At 37.7% G+C, this 15,058-nt stretch overlaps 2 protein-coding genes across 3 annotated transcripts; one reads left to right on the top strand and one right to left on the bottom strand.

Annotated features, from left to right (window-relative positions):
• Window positions 1–214: 214 nt before the first annotated feature.
• LOC307046154 (uncharacterized protein) lies at window positions 215–7,855 on the bottom strand. Of its 2 annotated transcripts, none has more exons than XM_079692352.1 (11): window positions 7,788–7,855; window positions 5,678–5,859; window positions 5,206–5,236; window positions 3,804–4,231; window positions 2,903–2,956; window positions 2,408–2,710; window positions 1,955–2,068; window positions 1,508–1,555; window positions 1,358–1,398; window positions 1,117–1,132; window positions 215–968 (listed from the first exon to the last, which is right to left on the bottom strand). In XM_079692352.1, the coding sequence occupies exons 2-11, from the start codon at window positions 5,811–5,813 to the stop codon at window positions 937–939; spliced, it is 1,203 nt and encodes a 400-aa protein (XP_079548478.1). In that variant the 5' UTR covers window positions 5,814–5,859; window positions 7,788–7,855; the 3' UTR covers window positions 215–936. The 2 variants fall into 2 exon arrangements, with proteins under 2 accessions (XP_079548478.1, XP_079548477.1); XM_079692351.1 differs by having other exon boundaries at window positions 2,408–2,713.
• Window positions 7,856–8,124: 269 nt separating this feature from the next.
• On the top strand, window positions 8,125–14,882 carry LOC307046153 (uncharacterized protein). The gene is made up of 5 exons (XM_079692350.1): window positions 8,125–8,467; window positions 10,887–11,032; window positions 11,499–11,637; window positions 11,812–11,919; window positions 12,505–14,882. The coding sequence occupies exons 1-5, from the start codon at window positions 8,270–8,272 to the stop codon at window positions 13,696–13,698; spliced, it is 1,785 nt and encodes a 594-aa protein (XP_079548476.1). The 5' UTR covers window positions 8,125–8,269; the 3' UTR covers window positions 13,699–14,882.
• Window positions 14,883–15,058: the final 176 nt, after the last annotated feature.

Raw genomic sequence — 15,058 nt, forward strand, 5'->3', positions numbered from 1 at the left:
GAGCTTTCAAATACAGGTTGTAAAACACAGGGGTGTGCAAAGGATTTTGGGTTATTTCTTTCATCGACTGTGGATACATTTGACACCAAACACCTGCTAATAAGAGAAACATATCGTTTTATACGGAACCATCCCTTTCTCAACAGATGTTGTAATCGCCCAAATAAAAATGTAACCAATAAACGACCTTTAACCTGCCCGCCAGTTGGTACGACCCAGACACTGATAAGATGTCAAAGCACCATTGTGTGTTAATGTTCAACTCTCATCGTGTGTGTGCGTGTGTGTGCGTGCGTGCGTGCATGCGCGTGCGTGTGCGTGTGCGCGTGTGTGTGTGAGAGAGAGAGCTGGCGTATGGCCTATTTCCAGTAGGTGCGACGTTATTGCTCAGTGTTACCGCACTTATCACTCAGTGGTGGGAAAACTGCATAGGACCACGTTTATAACAGCTTAGAAGTACCTGTACTATACTGATTATTCCCATGTTTATTACCTTATAATCCACTTTATTTAATTGACAGCTAGAACCACAGATCACTTTGCAGATAATGAATTCACCACAAACACTTGTTCATTTAACTTTAAATAATGACAGAACCATTTGCTGTTCAAAGCAATTTTTATTAAGACAGCGGATACATGTGCATTACGTCATTTTTGCAAAAAGCTCTCTTATTTCTACATTGCTATCAGCAAGCACAACTGAAACCAGTTTTCAGAGGTGGGAATTCACGAAGTACATTTACTCAAGTATTGCACGTTAAGATACTTGTACTTCAATTGAGTATTTCCACTGTATCCTACTTCAAAACATATATTATTATGAAATGCCATTATATATTACCATTATTAAGAAAATAATCAACAGCTAAATGAATAATAAAATCATTATCAGTTGCAGCAGAAATGCCTCCAGTCCACACACTTCCTCTTTCCTCAGACTTCTTCACTGTTGACGCATTGAAATCCTATTTGAAAAGAAAAAAACATGATTTTAGTGTCAAATGTGAATCTGTTGAGTGAACAATATTCCCAGTTAACTCTGAGCGTCCTTTATTTTTGGAGTTAATATTATAACACTCAGATTAGAGATTTTTTGGTATTTTACAGACCTACCTCTTTTTTTGTAGCACTAAAAAGAAAAGAAAAAAAAGCAATTTAAAAAGCGAAATGTGACTTATTACATTTACAAACATTATACATTGTTATCCTTTGAATTTTGTAGAATAGACTTTACTTGGAATATGTAAGACCTAAAATATATTCAATGGCTCGTGCAGAAACTCGATTTGATGTAATTCAGTCTCAATGATTATTGAAAGTTGTGTGATTATTGAACATATTGAGTCAGACTTACATGATAGGAGATCCCCAGCGCTGCCAACACGATCAAAAAGCCTGAAAAATAAAAACACATATAGCTGTCGTGTTGGATCATCATGTCAGGCCATTCAGCTTATCAACAACCATATTCAATTGACCTTCAGTGCTATTGTTAAATACATACCAAAGCTACAAATCAATCCAAGATGTGCATTCACAGTTGAATGTTCACCTAAAGAAAAGAAGAAGCAATTCAACTGTTAATAACCGAACAGAAATAATTTAAATCAAAGTAAAATACATCTTTGTTGGTTGTTGTTACCTATCTTAACCTATGCTGCCTATATCGGTTGGTAATAAAAAAGACTGTTTCAATAAAAACTGAAAGTTATAATCTCCATTATGGTAGGATTTGATGCAGGACTGCGTATTAATGTTACTAAAAACTGGTGTGTATTATCCGTCAAGGGGTGAGCCACTTTAAAGAATAACAAACATAGACTGCCTCGGCTAACTTCATAGAAATACGCTTAATGAAATAAGACATTACACAACATGGAAAAGGGCACAGTCATGCAGTTTAGCCATACAAATATTAAATTTACGTTTAGTGCTTTGATTAAATACATACCAAAGTTAGAAATCAATCTGCGATGTGTGCTGTCATGCACATTTGGATTTGGTGAGACATTAGACAGTGAGACACTTGGTTGTGAGGTTGTGCCAGGGGGCTGCAGCTTTACACCTAAAGAAAAGAAAGTCATTTAACTGCTAATGAACAAACAGCAATCGTTTGGCTCAAAAGTCAAATACAAAACTGATTAGACAAGACAAGATGCAAGAGAATAGTTGGCTAATTAAGTTAGCTAAATAATTACCTGGCAGAAGCCTTATTTTCTGTTGTTTTAACAATTCTTAAATTGTATATTTTTCAATATGTATTGTATAGTTTTTGCAAAATGTAATATTGTTATTTCAATGCTGCTGGAACATTATGTTTATGCAGCCCCAATGCTTAAAAAACCTCAGTGTGAGATGTTTAGGAAAACAGCAGAGATCATGTTTGATACAATTTTATACGTACATTTTAAGGAGAAGCTGCCAATGTTGATTCCATTGCCTTCTACCAGGTTTATTTGTCCGATGTGCTCTGAGCAGAAGATGTTGATGGAAGAAGACAGGTCCAGGCACACAGTACAGTTATCACCAGGTGGAGAGATTTCAGAGCATCTTGGAAACTTTGAATTGTCTCCTTGGTAAATCTCTTTGGGATTAAGGTAAACCCGGGAATCATATATTGTCTTCAATTTACTGCATCCGTCCTTGTCCTTGCAGGTATAGCATTTGCCTGCGGTGGGGTGAATGTCTCTACATTTACAATCTTGATCTGCTGAAGAATGAGCCCCATGTCAGAGAGTATATGAGTCTAAAACATTGTGCATTAAAGCAGTTCTCAATGTTCATTCAAATAAAAAATATTTTGGCTCATATTCAATGCAACCAAACCTAATTAAAGAAATACCTTTAAGAGTGCTCTGCACATAGTGTTACATTACTAAATCCACTTTTCACAACATACCAGAAGAGCCCTCCGAGACACCAACAGGCATGAATGCAATCACAAGTAGTAACACTGAAAAAAAACAGAGAAAAAATATATAGTTTTCCTCATCAAATGGTTGTATTACAGTTCATTAATGAATGCATATTATACCTGAGACACATAACAAGTATACACTCAGTGGACACTTTATTAAACACTACATGCAACACAAAACAATATCCACTGCCATAAAGTTGTGTTGTCTAATAAATCACTTAAACTCTATTTATAAATGACCATTCCAACAAATAAAATGCACTTTAAAGTGCTTTAATAGGACAATTGAGTATGTTAAGAGTAATACATTATTTAAGTATTTTGTATTGTGTTTACAAGAGGAGTTAATTTTATTTTATGTTTTAGTATTGCGGTCAGTTAGTGGATGTGTTGTAATGCATTATATTACATTATAAGCGGAGATGTTTTCTATATTCTGACCCTCTTGTCTAAGTGAATAGAGAGGACAGTAAACATTTGAAACATTTCTTAATAAACGTATAATTGAAGTAACACATTCCTGACAATACCTAAACCCCAAACCTTAAGAGGTCTTTGTAATGAATGTATGGAATAGCTGTTGTTTTTAACTGTAATATTTGAATAGGTGTAGGTTTCACATTTTACGGTATGTGCCTATGAATTTACGTAATGATAAGAGTAATGATGAGAAATATCCATGATATCCAATTCATTCAATAAAAACTATCAGAGGAAATAAAAAAATGCTTTGTACAGGCGCGATAAAGTAGCCACTGAAAAAACACTGCATATACATGTGCACATTATTCTATACAATTAAAATAACTAAAATTGAAATATATTTTTAAGAAATGCATTTTTAATCATATGAAATGAATACAAATGTAAATGTAATTACCTTTCCAGTGCTTTGAAGCAGTTCTTCCCTTGCTTCTCCCTTCTCTGCCGACCAGCGTTTGACCTTTGGGTGTTTCAGGGATTTCCCCAGAGTCCATCTTAGTGCAGCTCTCATCTCCTTCTACCTCTGCATGCTCCTCTGTAATGGCTGTCTTGCCGGATACGATCTTGACAGCTTCCTCTTCTGGGATGTTGTCTGTCACAGCTTGGGTGGGCGGTTTTTTGAACTCCTCTTCAGCAAACACAATGTGTGTTTTTGGACCAGTAGCATACTCAGACACTGAGGTGTGCGACCACGGGACAACTGTGCTTCTTTCCTCCTTAGGAATTGGTTTCACACAGCTGCCCTTATCTGCTACAGGCAGAGGCGCACTTCCATTGTTATGATCAATGAACGTGTGCTTCATGTTGGAGGAGAGGCCATCCTCACTGTATTAAAAAGGGAAATAAATCAAAAGAATTAAGATATATAATGAATCTCTGAGATGGTGAGAAACCAAATGTTGGTCCCCCTGTCTGTGTAACACAAATAGAGGAATCAACAATAAAGATGACTTTGACTTTGACTTAGTGTAGGAAAGTACATTTACCCAAGTATTGTACTTGAGTACTTTTTTGACATAGTTGTACTTTACTTGAGTATTTCCATGTAATACTACTTTATACTTATACTCCATCACTCACAGTTACTATATATGCTGATATGGTATAAAGCAATGCTGTACTATAGTCTACCCAGTATAAAATGCTGTTACATGTATAAAAACAGGATACCCATAATAATATAATACTGTGAAAAGATCCATTCACAAGTCATTTAACTTTTGACACTTTACAGTAAGTACATTTAGCTGATAATGCTTCTGTACTTTTTATTATTCTGAAATGGGTCAGTGTGCAGAATTAGTTATTTTACTTTCTGTACTTCAAGTATATTTTACTTTGCTTTTACTTATTGTGGAATATTTTAAGACCAAAATAATTGTACTTTTACTTGGGTTAAGGTTCTGAGAACTTATTAACAGTATATATATATATATATATATATATATATATATATAACCTGAAATCATGAAAACCTGACATTCAGATTCAAAACGTTTACCAATAAGATCTACATTTTCCAAAGTCTCTGTCTCACTTTAAAGTCAATATAAATCAGAGACGCACAGTATTACTTCAAAAGTACAAACGCATATTCATGCACGCAGGCCATAAGACTGCTAAACTCATGAGCTTGCACCATTTTTATTGTTTTGTTTTATGTCCTATATATATATATGTTTAATGCATATCCACCTAGCTGTGAATATGACAATATAGCCCTTTGAACCTGTTAACATGTTGCACTCATAATGTTAATAACAAGGTTGAGGTCAGGAATTGAAAGAAAAGTCTCATACCCGCTCTCCTGGATGTGTAGGCCCTGGCCACCTACAAGTATAAGACATTAAAAACAGTTACTTATAATAGTTATCACTTACAAAACTGATAAGATGCACATTAAAATGTCATTGTTTACATACACACACAAATGATAGCATTGTTGTTGATAAAACCACATAACAGGAACTTCCTGCGTAGGAATTTGATCACCTCGTCACAATTGCTTATCATGTTGTTTTTCTAAAATTGTAACTAACTAGCAACATTTCAGATTAACAAATATGAACACAATCATTTCTTTGGTCACTGAAGTTAACAAAACTTTTAATTTGTTTAAAAACGACATTAGCTTCGTCCTTAGAGTGCACAGGCCGGTTTGCATGCTCGAATGAATGACTCTTGCAGCAGGCCTTAAAACTCAGCACATAAAAAAGCTGGTCTTTCCCACTAAATGCATTTAAATGATATAATTCAAATAAAGAAACTTACTTTGCCGCTGAGGTTGGAGAAAATCATTGTTTGGTTTGGTCATGGTTTTGATTTTAAAATGATCAACAGAGGCTAAGATGTTCCTTGGTAGTGACACGAGATATACAGTAGAATGGCCACACCAGGAAATGCTCATGGATTCCAGTAAACGTCACCATTAATTTGTAATACATGATCTCCATCTGGTGGAAACAACATATAATTATCTCTATTGAAGTACACTCCACTCAGCCTGATGCAGCATGTTTACCGGGGGAAAGTGTGTTTGTTATGTTTGCATTTACTGGTGTTTCGGGTGCTCTTATTCCTCAGAGGACAGTGGATTTGTACTAATAAGATATTCTTTAAGAACCATCAAAATACATTTAGCTATAGATTAACATGTGCAACCAATCGGATTCAGAAGTGAAAGAAAGATCCATCCTATTTCTGTTCATGAACATGTGAACATGACCTACTTCTCAGGGGTTTTTTGCACAAATATTCATTGCATTTTAAAGTCAACCGTATCCTAATTTCACTGAAGAAGCATCAAGTAAATTAAACTAGCATGATAAACCCTACACTGCAATGTTTCTGTGGTTATCACTTTGTTTGTTTCTTGTTTTGCACTATAGACAAAGACAAAAATACAGAGGTCAAATAAAAACACATTTAAATTAATAAAAAATGCTGATTCCAGTATGAAAAGTGCTGATTCCCAGTGAAATTCTAAACCAAAGAAAAACAGCAAAAATATTGGTTAAAACAACTCACACTTACATTCAATAAAGCCACACTTTTTTTAAAGATCCTATTATCACTGCAATAACAAAAATAGCCTAGAGTACTAATACTAGTCTGATGTAAATAATAAAAAGCAAAAGTCATACAATATTATTGTGAGGCTTATGTATTTAGATCTAAGAACTAACTAACTGAGAAGTTAAAAATGAAAACGAGAACTTGAAGTGATTTGAAGACATCTTTTAAGGACTGTGTGACGAAGTGTGCAGCAGCTTTTTGATGTGCTGAGACATTTCCATTTAAACATGAGTCTTTGAACCGGGCCTCGGTTAAGTTTATCATCTGGAAACTGACTAATACTGCCTGTCAATCACAGTAGCATACATTTATTGTTTGTTTAATGTCAGCTGGTTGAACAAAAGGGCGTGTTTAACTTCAACTGGTTGTGGAGTTAATACAACTTCTGATGAAAAAACAACGACACCCACGTGCTTCATATAACGACAGATGAATGAAAAATTGGAGGAGAAATCTCAATAAATTAGTAATAAAAAAATGAACCGATTTTGCTCTGACCATGTGAGAGTCACTGCACAGACCAAGACAACACCGTCTTTAACATCCTTTCACAATCCTTTAACACAATCTTCTGATATACAGTCCAATCTGACATGTATCCATTAGTTTTGGGAGACATGAACATCAGTAGGATGTGTCTTCTGGATACCAAGCATAAGTGCAACACTTATGATGAATAAAGTGAAATTTTGTAGAATCAACACAGCACACCTGCAGTTAGTGCTTGTCCTGTTTCTCTAATGGGGATTTGATTTGAATATCTGTTAATGCTAAAAATGCAACATGAATTTGATTTGCCTTGAAAAAAAACGTTTATATAAAAACTGAAAATATAATATTTGTGGTGCTCAAAGTTTTGTGGCTGCGTCCATTCTTTTTAGGGATGCTCCGATCGCCAATTTTGGGGCCGACGCCGGAATCAGTATCGCCGATACCGATCACCGATCCGATCGAGTGGGCGGGGCCTATGGGGATCTTCCACAAGTGATGTTTAAACTCAGTTAATGGGGCTCATTCACTGGCGCTTCCACAAACAACAACCAACATAATTATTACATTCCAATGAAGTATTATTCAAGTTGACATTAACTTTGGATAATAACACGGGAGAAATGAGCGGAAGCGCTCTCTCTCCCTCTCTTTCTCTCCTGACAGCCTGTCAGTACCGCCATGCAGCACTGATCCAGTAATGAGTGACCCGACAGTGAAGAATAAATATATTTATAACTAGTTTAGCTTGTTCCTGAGGTAGATAACATCGCTACGTGTGTTAGGTCTAACTAAGTGTGTGTTTTGCTCCGCCCACCTGTCCGTCACAGTGGTGGAGCTGCAGGATTTCTGCTTCACACATTTGGCGTCATGCGATCGGCTCTCGCGATCTGCATTTTAAGAGAGCACGGTAGATCGGTAGAGTATGAGTATCGGCCGATATCGATCGGCGGCCGATCGCCTAATTATTTTCAAGTAGGCCTATTAATTGCAATATTTTAAATGATAAAGTGCTCACATTATATTACATTTATTTATTGCGTGAGAACATTAGTGAGTTAAATCAGTTAGTAAGTAATCTGACCCATCCACTGTGTCCTTATAGGCCTATCATTTCATAATCTGTCCAGCTCTCACGTACAGTTTAGGCACTATACTGTAAATCTACTAGGCCTATATTTAATTGTATAATCGGTGTTGCTTCCATATAACCACCAGGTGATCAGTTTGAAAATTCCCCTTTATCGTGGCTTTGTACATGCAGCATCATCATCCACGCAGTCACATGTCCTTTTGTTTATGAAAAAAATGGTGCCATCTCTGAGCTATTATTCAGGAATAGATGACTATGATTTCCTGGAAGGCCATGACTCAGATCCAAGGAGGTGTGGACAAACAGGTAGAGAGAGAGAGAGAAGAAACCCTGTTCCCTCTTGTTCAGACCTGACAGAGCTGCTTTCATTCCACAGCAGGAAGGATTCCCTCTTCAGTAGAAAGGTAAGCACCTTAACGGCTTTCTGTAACATATGTAAATGTCGATTTTTAACAATTTTGTTACATTTAGTAATAACCTCTTTGGTCTTTGTTAACCTTTCCGGGGTAAACGAGTCAGACCAGATAACGTCAACTACCAGATATAATGTGTTAAGAAAGATAATACAGAATGTACTAGTTCATAGTCGCAATAGGCCTACTCCCTCCATCTGTGAGACGTCATTCACTAAAAGAGAGTATTCATTCTAAAGCTTTTAGTTAGGAACATGACACATGTATGAGCAAACACTGTGTCCGGGATAATACAAATATAAACTTTCTTGTGGACTAACCAGTTTGTCAGCTTTTGTGTATCTCCCTGTTATGTAAGCTAGCTACCTAACACATGACCGTGGGTCTTTTGCAAAAAGATCAAGGATTTAAGTTGCTTTAAGTCTTTTCACTGGAGGCACCTCCTCTGTCTTAAAAAAGATAAACGTGTATGTTTAGATCAGACCAGGCTTAGTTGTGTTTTGTGATCTAGCAGTTGTTCTCAACTGGTGGGTCGCGACCCAAAAGTGGGGCGCGGACCCGTTTCGAGTGGGTCGCAGATGTGTGAATGAAGGGGGGAAAAAATATAGCCTATATTTTTTTCTTTTGGGAAAATGGTGGAACTTTTATTTTGAAGACCCAATTTGTTAACGCTGTGCATGCAGTAGGCGTTGGACTGGAGGTACCGGAGACCATAAACGGTTTTGAAAACTTCTGTCACGTAGTGATCATCTTCTCAATAAAACATCTTTGCTGATGTTTTTTCGAGTCTTCTGGCCAATCAGAATCAAGATTGTTGCCGGAAGTCCCGACGGAGAATAACTTTGATATAGAACTACTCTTTATACATCCATGGGTACAACTTCAGATAGAAATGAACACATAATGAAATATGAGCCCCGGTTAGATGATTGACAGGTCACAGAACAATGGGAGCTATCTACCCTTAACCACAAAGTAATTCACACAGACTATCTCCTCTTTGCTCTTCTCTCTGTGAGGAGCAGCAAGCTGTCAGAAAAAAGTGAAAAACAAACAATGGCATAACATATTATTAATATATCAGGTAGTAATAGTAATAATAATAATAGTACTTTTCTTCTCAGAGTGTACCAGAATGCGTAGTTTATATGTTAGTATTTTCAAAAAATCTCCTGGGAGAAAATCCCCCCAGACCCCCCTTCTGGGGTTGGGTTTTCAGCATGTGTGCCTTTTTATGCGATACAGTTCATCTTTGATTCCATCCTATCATTAAACCTTATTTAAAAGCATTCTTTAGTTCTGTGAAGGGCTATAAGGGATATATGCACTGACACTGTACTTTACTTTAATTCATGTATGTGGAAAAGCGTATTACAGCACGACTTTTTGTTGAATAGGTTTGAGTGGTTCAAAATTTCGGGTCGTGATTTATTGACAAAGGAAAAAGTGGGTCCCGAGGCCTGACCAGTTGAGAACCACTGAAACATTGGTTAGGCGATTTTAACTCCTACTGAACTGATGGGTTAAATGCAGAGGCTACACTTAAATGTGTATACTGTGCTGGGTACATGTGTGGCAATAAAAAGTGGTTTTGATCCAAATCCTTAACAAGGAGAACAAGTACACAGTCTAACTAAACAACATTGACACTCCCTTACTGAACATTTGATCAAATTTATTTGCCCGACTTTTGACAGGTCCATTCACGCTGAAAGATGCCTGGATGAGAACTACCAGTAGTATTATAAATTCATTGCGATTGAGTCTTCTTTCACTTGGATACAAATCTAATATTGAATTGAATACTTTTATATTTGTATTTCAAGATTTATCTTCAAATAAATTATCTTAAGAATCAAGATTAAGTAGTGTAAAATGGCAACATTAACCCAAAGTAGGCTATAACATTTTAGGAGAAAACTCAGTCCTTTCTATTGTAGACTGTTTTGATTCAGTTTGGTATCTCTCTTAATAACCTTAAAAATTTACCTGATGTACAACGCGGATTGGAATTCAATTTATCATGAGTCGTCTGTTTGCTTGTCAAGATAACATAATCTTAACCCTTGCTGTTATTTGATCTGTTCTTGTAGTCACAACAACGAACACATAGCAAGTACGCAAAGTGATGAAGAGGAAGGTCCCAAAAATCCCAGCAACATTTACAAGAAAACCTTCATTGGCCAACAGGAACAGCACTCGCAAACAGTCTATAGAACAGCATCTAAAACATCTTCATACCAATATGTTGAACATGTTCTAAACCAAACTGCCATTAAGTGCGGAGGAGCCTTTTAATAAAGTAATATCGTATCGTATTTTCTGCTGTTTAGTCCTCTGTAATTAAATGTTTTGAGGTTGAGCATATTTATTGTCAAAATGCCCTTACAATCTACCTCCTATCTACTAGATGGCGTACTCCACCGGAACAATCGCAAAAGGCTGTTTTGGGAAGGTCTACAAGCAGAAGTACAACGATACCTGGGCTGCTATAAAGAAAGTCCCGCAACACCTCATCAGGCAGCACGACCTGGAGAGAGAGAGTGAAGTGTACAAGTAAGTACACGTGATTTAGTGATGTTTGCAGACTCAAAAGAAAGCCAAGCAGGATATAAAAAGATAAAGAGAAATACACACAAATATATAATAAGTGTAAGTGTAATAATGTAAGTGTATGCAATAAGTTGCAATTCTTTAGACTCAACTCTTATCCGATACCAAAAAAAAACAGAAGTAGACACACCATTTACAGCCACTATATAGATAATATAACACACAGTTTAATAACCATAACAATTGTTGGTGTTATCTTCCAACCAAAATATGTGGCAAGGGGGAACCATTCTTTGAAAAAAGAATCTCTGATGTGTGTGTTGGCTCTTTTACTTATAGGTCTCTCTTAAACACAATTACCCTCTATACGGGTACCCAGTAAGTATCTAGTTGGTTCTTAATTTGATCTTATTTGATCTTATTTGTCTTTTTCTCTGTCTCTCCATGACTTTCCACCACTGATCTGCAGGAAGGCAAATCATCCAAATATTGTGAAGCTACTGGGGAAAATAAATCTCAAAGACGGAAAATGGATTATTCCTTTAGAGTTTATCTTTGGAGAAGACCTGGAGACCACCATCTTTAAAGCATCACAGTCTAAAATACAGGTAAAGTTATCATGTCAACAAACAATAGCTTCACACTTCTTCAGAACAGCAGTTTTATTGAGGCCTGAAGGAAAATGATGTTACCTAATATGAGAAAAGTGGATTTGAGTCTAATGTGGCTCATACTTGATGCCAGTCTGGTTAAAGTTGATATCAAATGTCTGTCTCTTGCAGTTGACTCCGTCTATCAAAGGAACTATCATCACCGGCATGTGTGAAGGGCTGTACCACCTTCACTCCAAAGATATTGTCCATCAAGACCTCAAGCCTGAAAACATCATGGTGAGTGGAGGCCTGTGCAGACTGTCAGCATGCAAAAAACAACAGAGATTTACAGAGGACATATAGTCCTGACTGAATATGTAACTATAAGATGAGATTACATTTTATTAGAGATATCCATGGAGCTTAAAGAACTAATCCTAATGTTTTTGCTCAACGCCTGATATTTCATCTTGCGCCACAACAAAGTTTACATTTCCAGATTCTAATAAAACGTCTTACCAACTACTGACATGAAATTTAATACACACTTTTAAAAAACCCTCAGGATAACTTTGGTGAGCCCTTAACCTTTCATCCAGCTACATCATTCGGTCTAATGTTTAATTTGTTTGATATGACTAAATACCTGCAGCCTCAGATGGACTTAGTTTTAAATGCTCACAAAAAAGAATACCATGCTAACAAGCTAAACTGGTGGAGCTGGTAGTATGGAGGTAGTGTAGACTATCTCATGATACTTGTAATCACTGGGCAGTATCTGAAACCGAAAGACGGCCTGCACGTCTATCCGCTTTTAAATCTCTGAATTGTTTTTTTAATTTTGTAAGAATATAAATTCAATAAAGTTCATGTGTCCTTCAGGTGGAGCATGACACAAACAGAGCAGTCATCATCGACCTGGGATTGGCTAAGTTCTTCCGGTATGGTCAAAACTCTGCCATAGACATGGGGAATGAGGCGTACTCTGCCCCTGAGGTTCTGCAGAGGGGCAGTCAGAGGGACCAGCGCTCAGACGTGTGGGCCATGGGTAAAATCATCGCCGAGCTCTGTGCCCGGGTCCGGCTGTACACGCCCAGCGTCTGTCCAGCTAAGATCATCGATATCCTGAAGGATCAGCCTTACTGCCATGTTGTGTGTAGGATGGTGGATCCCAACCCTACTCTGAGAGCCTCCATGGGTGGGGTCATGAGCGAGATAAAAAGGGTCGGAGGTCCAGGCATTAACCCCGTTAAAAAAGATGACCTTAAGCCAGCAACACCTCACATCAGTGTCGAAAAACTGTCTCCAGTGAACAGAGACCTATCGCCAATGAACAGAGACCCAAACCCAATGAACAGACAACAGCCAATGAACAGAGGCCTATCGCCAATGAACAGACACCAACAGCCAATGAACAGAGGCCTATCACCAATGGACAGAGACCGAACCCCCATGAACAGAAATCCATTGCCAATGAACAGAGACCTATCGCCAATGAAGAGAGACCCAAACCCAATGAACAGACACCAACAGCCAATGAACAGAGACCTATCACCAATGAACAGAGACCCAACCCCCATGAACAGAAATCCATTGCCAATGAACAGAGACCCAAACCCAATGAACAGACACCAACAGCCAATGAACAGAGACCTATCGCCAATGAACATACACCAACAGCCAATGAACAGGGCTCAAACACAGTTTAACAGAGATCCAACCAACAGGGAGAAATCGCCACTGAAATGGGAGCGCTCACCGAGACCAGAGATCAAAGCTCTGCCTCCTCGAGCAGCAATGCCCCTTCCTCCTTTCCCTTATAGGACGGAGGACAAGAACAAAAACCAGGGTCTGGTCCCGACAGGCAGAACTGAGCGCACCGAAGACCTCATGAAAGGGAAGTTTTTCCAAGGTGCTGCAGATAACCTGCCCAGCAACCTGCCCACAACAGGAAGGGTGGTCATGCAGCGCTTTGAGATGAAAAACGGGGAGGTTGAAAAATGGGAGCAGAAGGAGGTGGTGACTGAGGGTGGAAAAATAGTCAAGTTTGGTGATCTCAAGTTTGATAGCAAGTAAGAATAAAGGGATTTCTTATTTGGCAGATAATGTAGCTCCTATAAAAGGATTGAATGTGCTGGTTCAACGATTAGTGCAGGGTCACCTAGCTTTTGGTATCTTTTTAAGAGAGCATGTTAAATACTTTTCCAATGAGTCAACGTGTAAACTGAGGTGAAAGTACAGTGGGCCCTTGTTTTTTTGCACACATAAAGACAATTATGAAATAAATGATAGGTTGAAATGGTTTTGAGGAGACATAAAGAAAGGGCTTTGGTTCTGCTGTAACAAGTTATTCAGCCATGTTAGGAATTAGTTTGATATCTAATTTACTTGGCAAGAAAAAGATATCTGCAGGCCCGAACAACCATCTGTGAATGTTTTATCTGTATCTGAATGCATAACACTGTGAACATGGCTCGTACATTATGTGTATGGTTTTGTATATAAATAAATCCTGATATCTCAATTTCAGAGGTGGATTCAGGGTTTTTTGTAATGAAAAGAAGCGAGAAAACTTTAGTTGATCGCTGTAAACTAAAATGGTTTCTGAAATCAGAGTAAGACAACATGGGCCAGGAGCAAACTATAAAATAATACTGTTTTTTGCAGTTTTTTTATTAGGTCTTAAATTGGTGACTTCTGTGGCTAAACATACAAGCTACATACTTCATTTCTGGATCAAGACAGTCTCAGGTTAGGAAAATGTGCAGTGTTATTTGTTTGTTCAAAAACAAACTTGTTAAATAATTAAATGAATCTTGGTGGATCAGTTTGGGTAAGGGCCAAGTTTTTGGCACTCCAACCATAGCTTAATTTGTATGAAAAGCTCTTTTCACTTCAGCCCAAAGCCACGAAACTTGGATTTGTAGAGGAACATATTTTTGGCCTAAATGTCTTGGTTCAAATTGTTAACTTTTAAACTCTTGAAAACAATATGAAAATGCCACCACATTTGGACAATAGCAACCCAGCTAACTTGATAGCATATCACTGGCTGGGGTGGTTCTATGTTGGCGGGGGGGGGGGGGTCGTAACACTGACTTTGGACCCCCCTGCGGCCCCCCTGAAAATGAAAAGTTTATTATTAAACAATTTCTTGGCTGACGGAATAGGCGGAACTAACGTTATTTGTCAGTCGGACCCATTAGAGCGTAAAAACTGTAACTATAAGTATCTGAAATAAATGTGTACCAATAACTGTATTGCATTGTTTTCTTAAGCGCAATTACTTCATACTGTCTTTGTCTTTTTCGTCCTGCATTTATTGTGCCCCTCTCAGAAAATAACTGGCCCCAGCCTGGCCCCCCCAGTCAAATTGGTCTAGAACCGCCACTGCCTGTAGGTCATTATTGAGATAATGTCGGTATTCTTTGACAAT

The sequence above is a fragment of the Notothenia rossii genome, assembly GCF_949606895.1.
Source record: "Notothenia rossii genome assembly, chromosome: 7".
Lineage (NCBI taxonomy): Eukaryota > Metazoa > Chordata > Actinopteri > Perciformes > Nototheniidae > Notothenia > Notothenia rossii.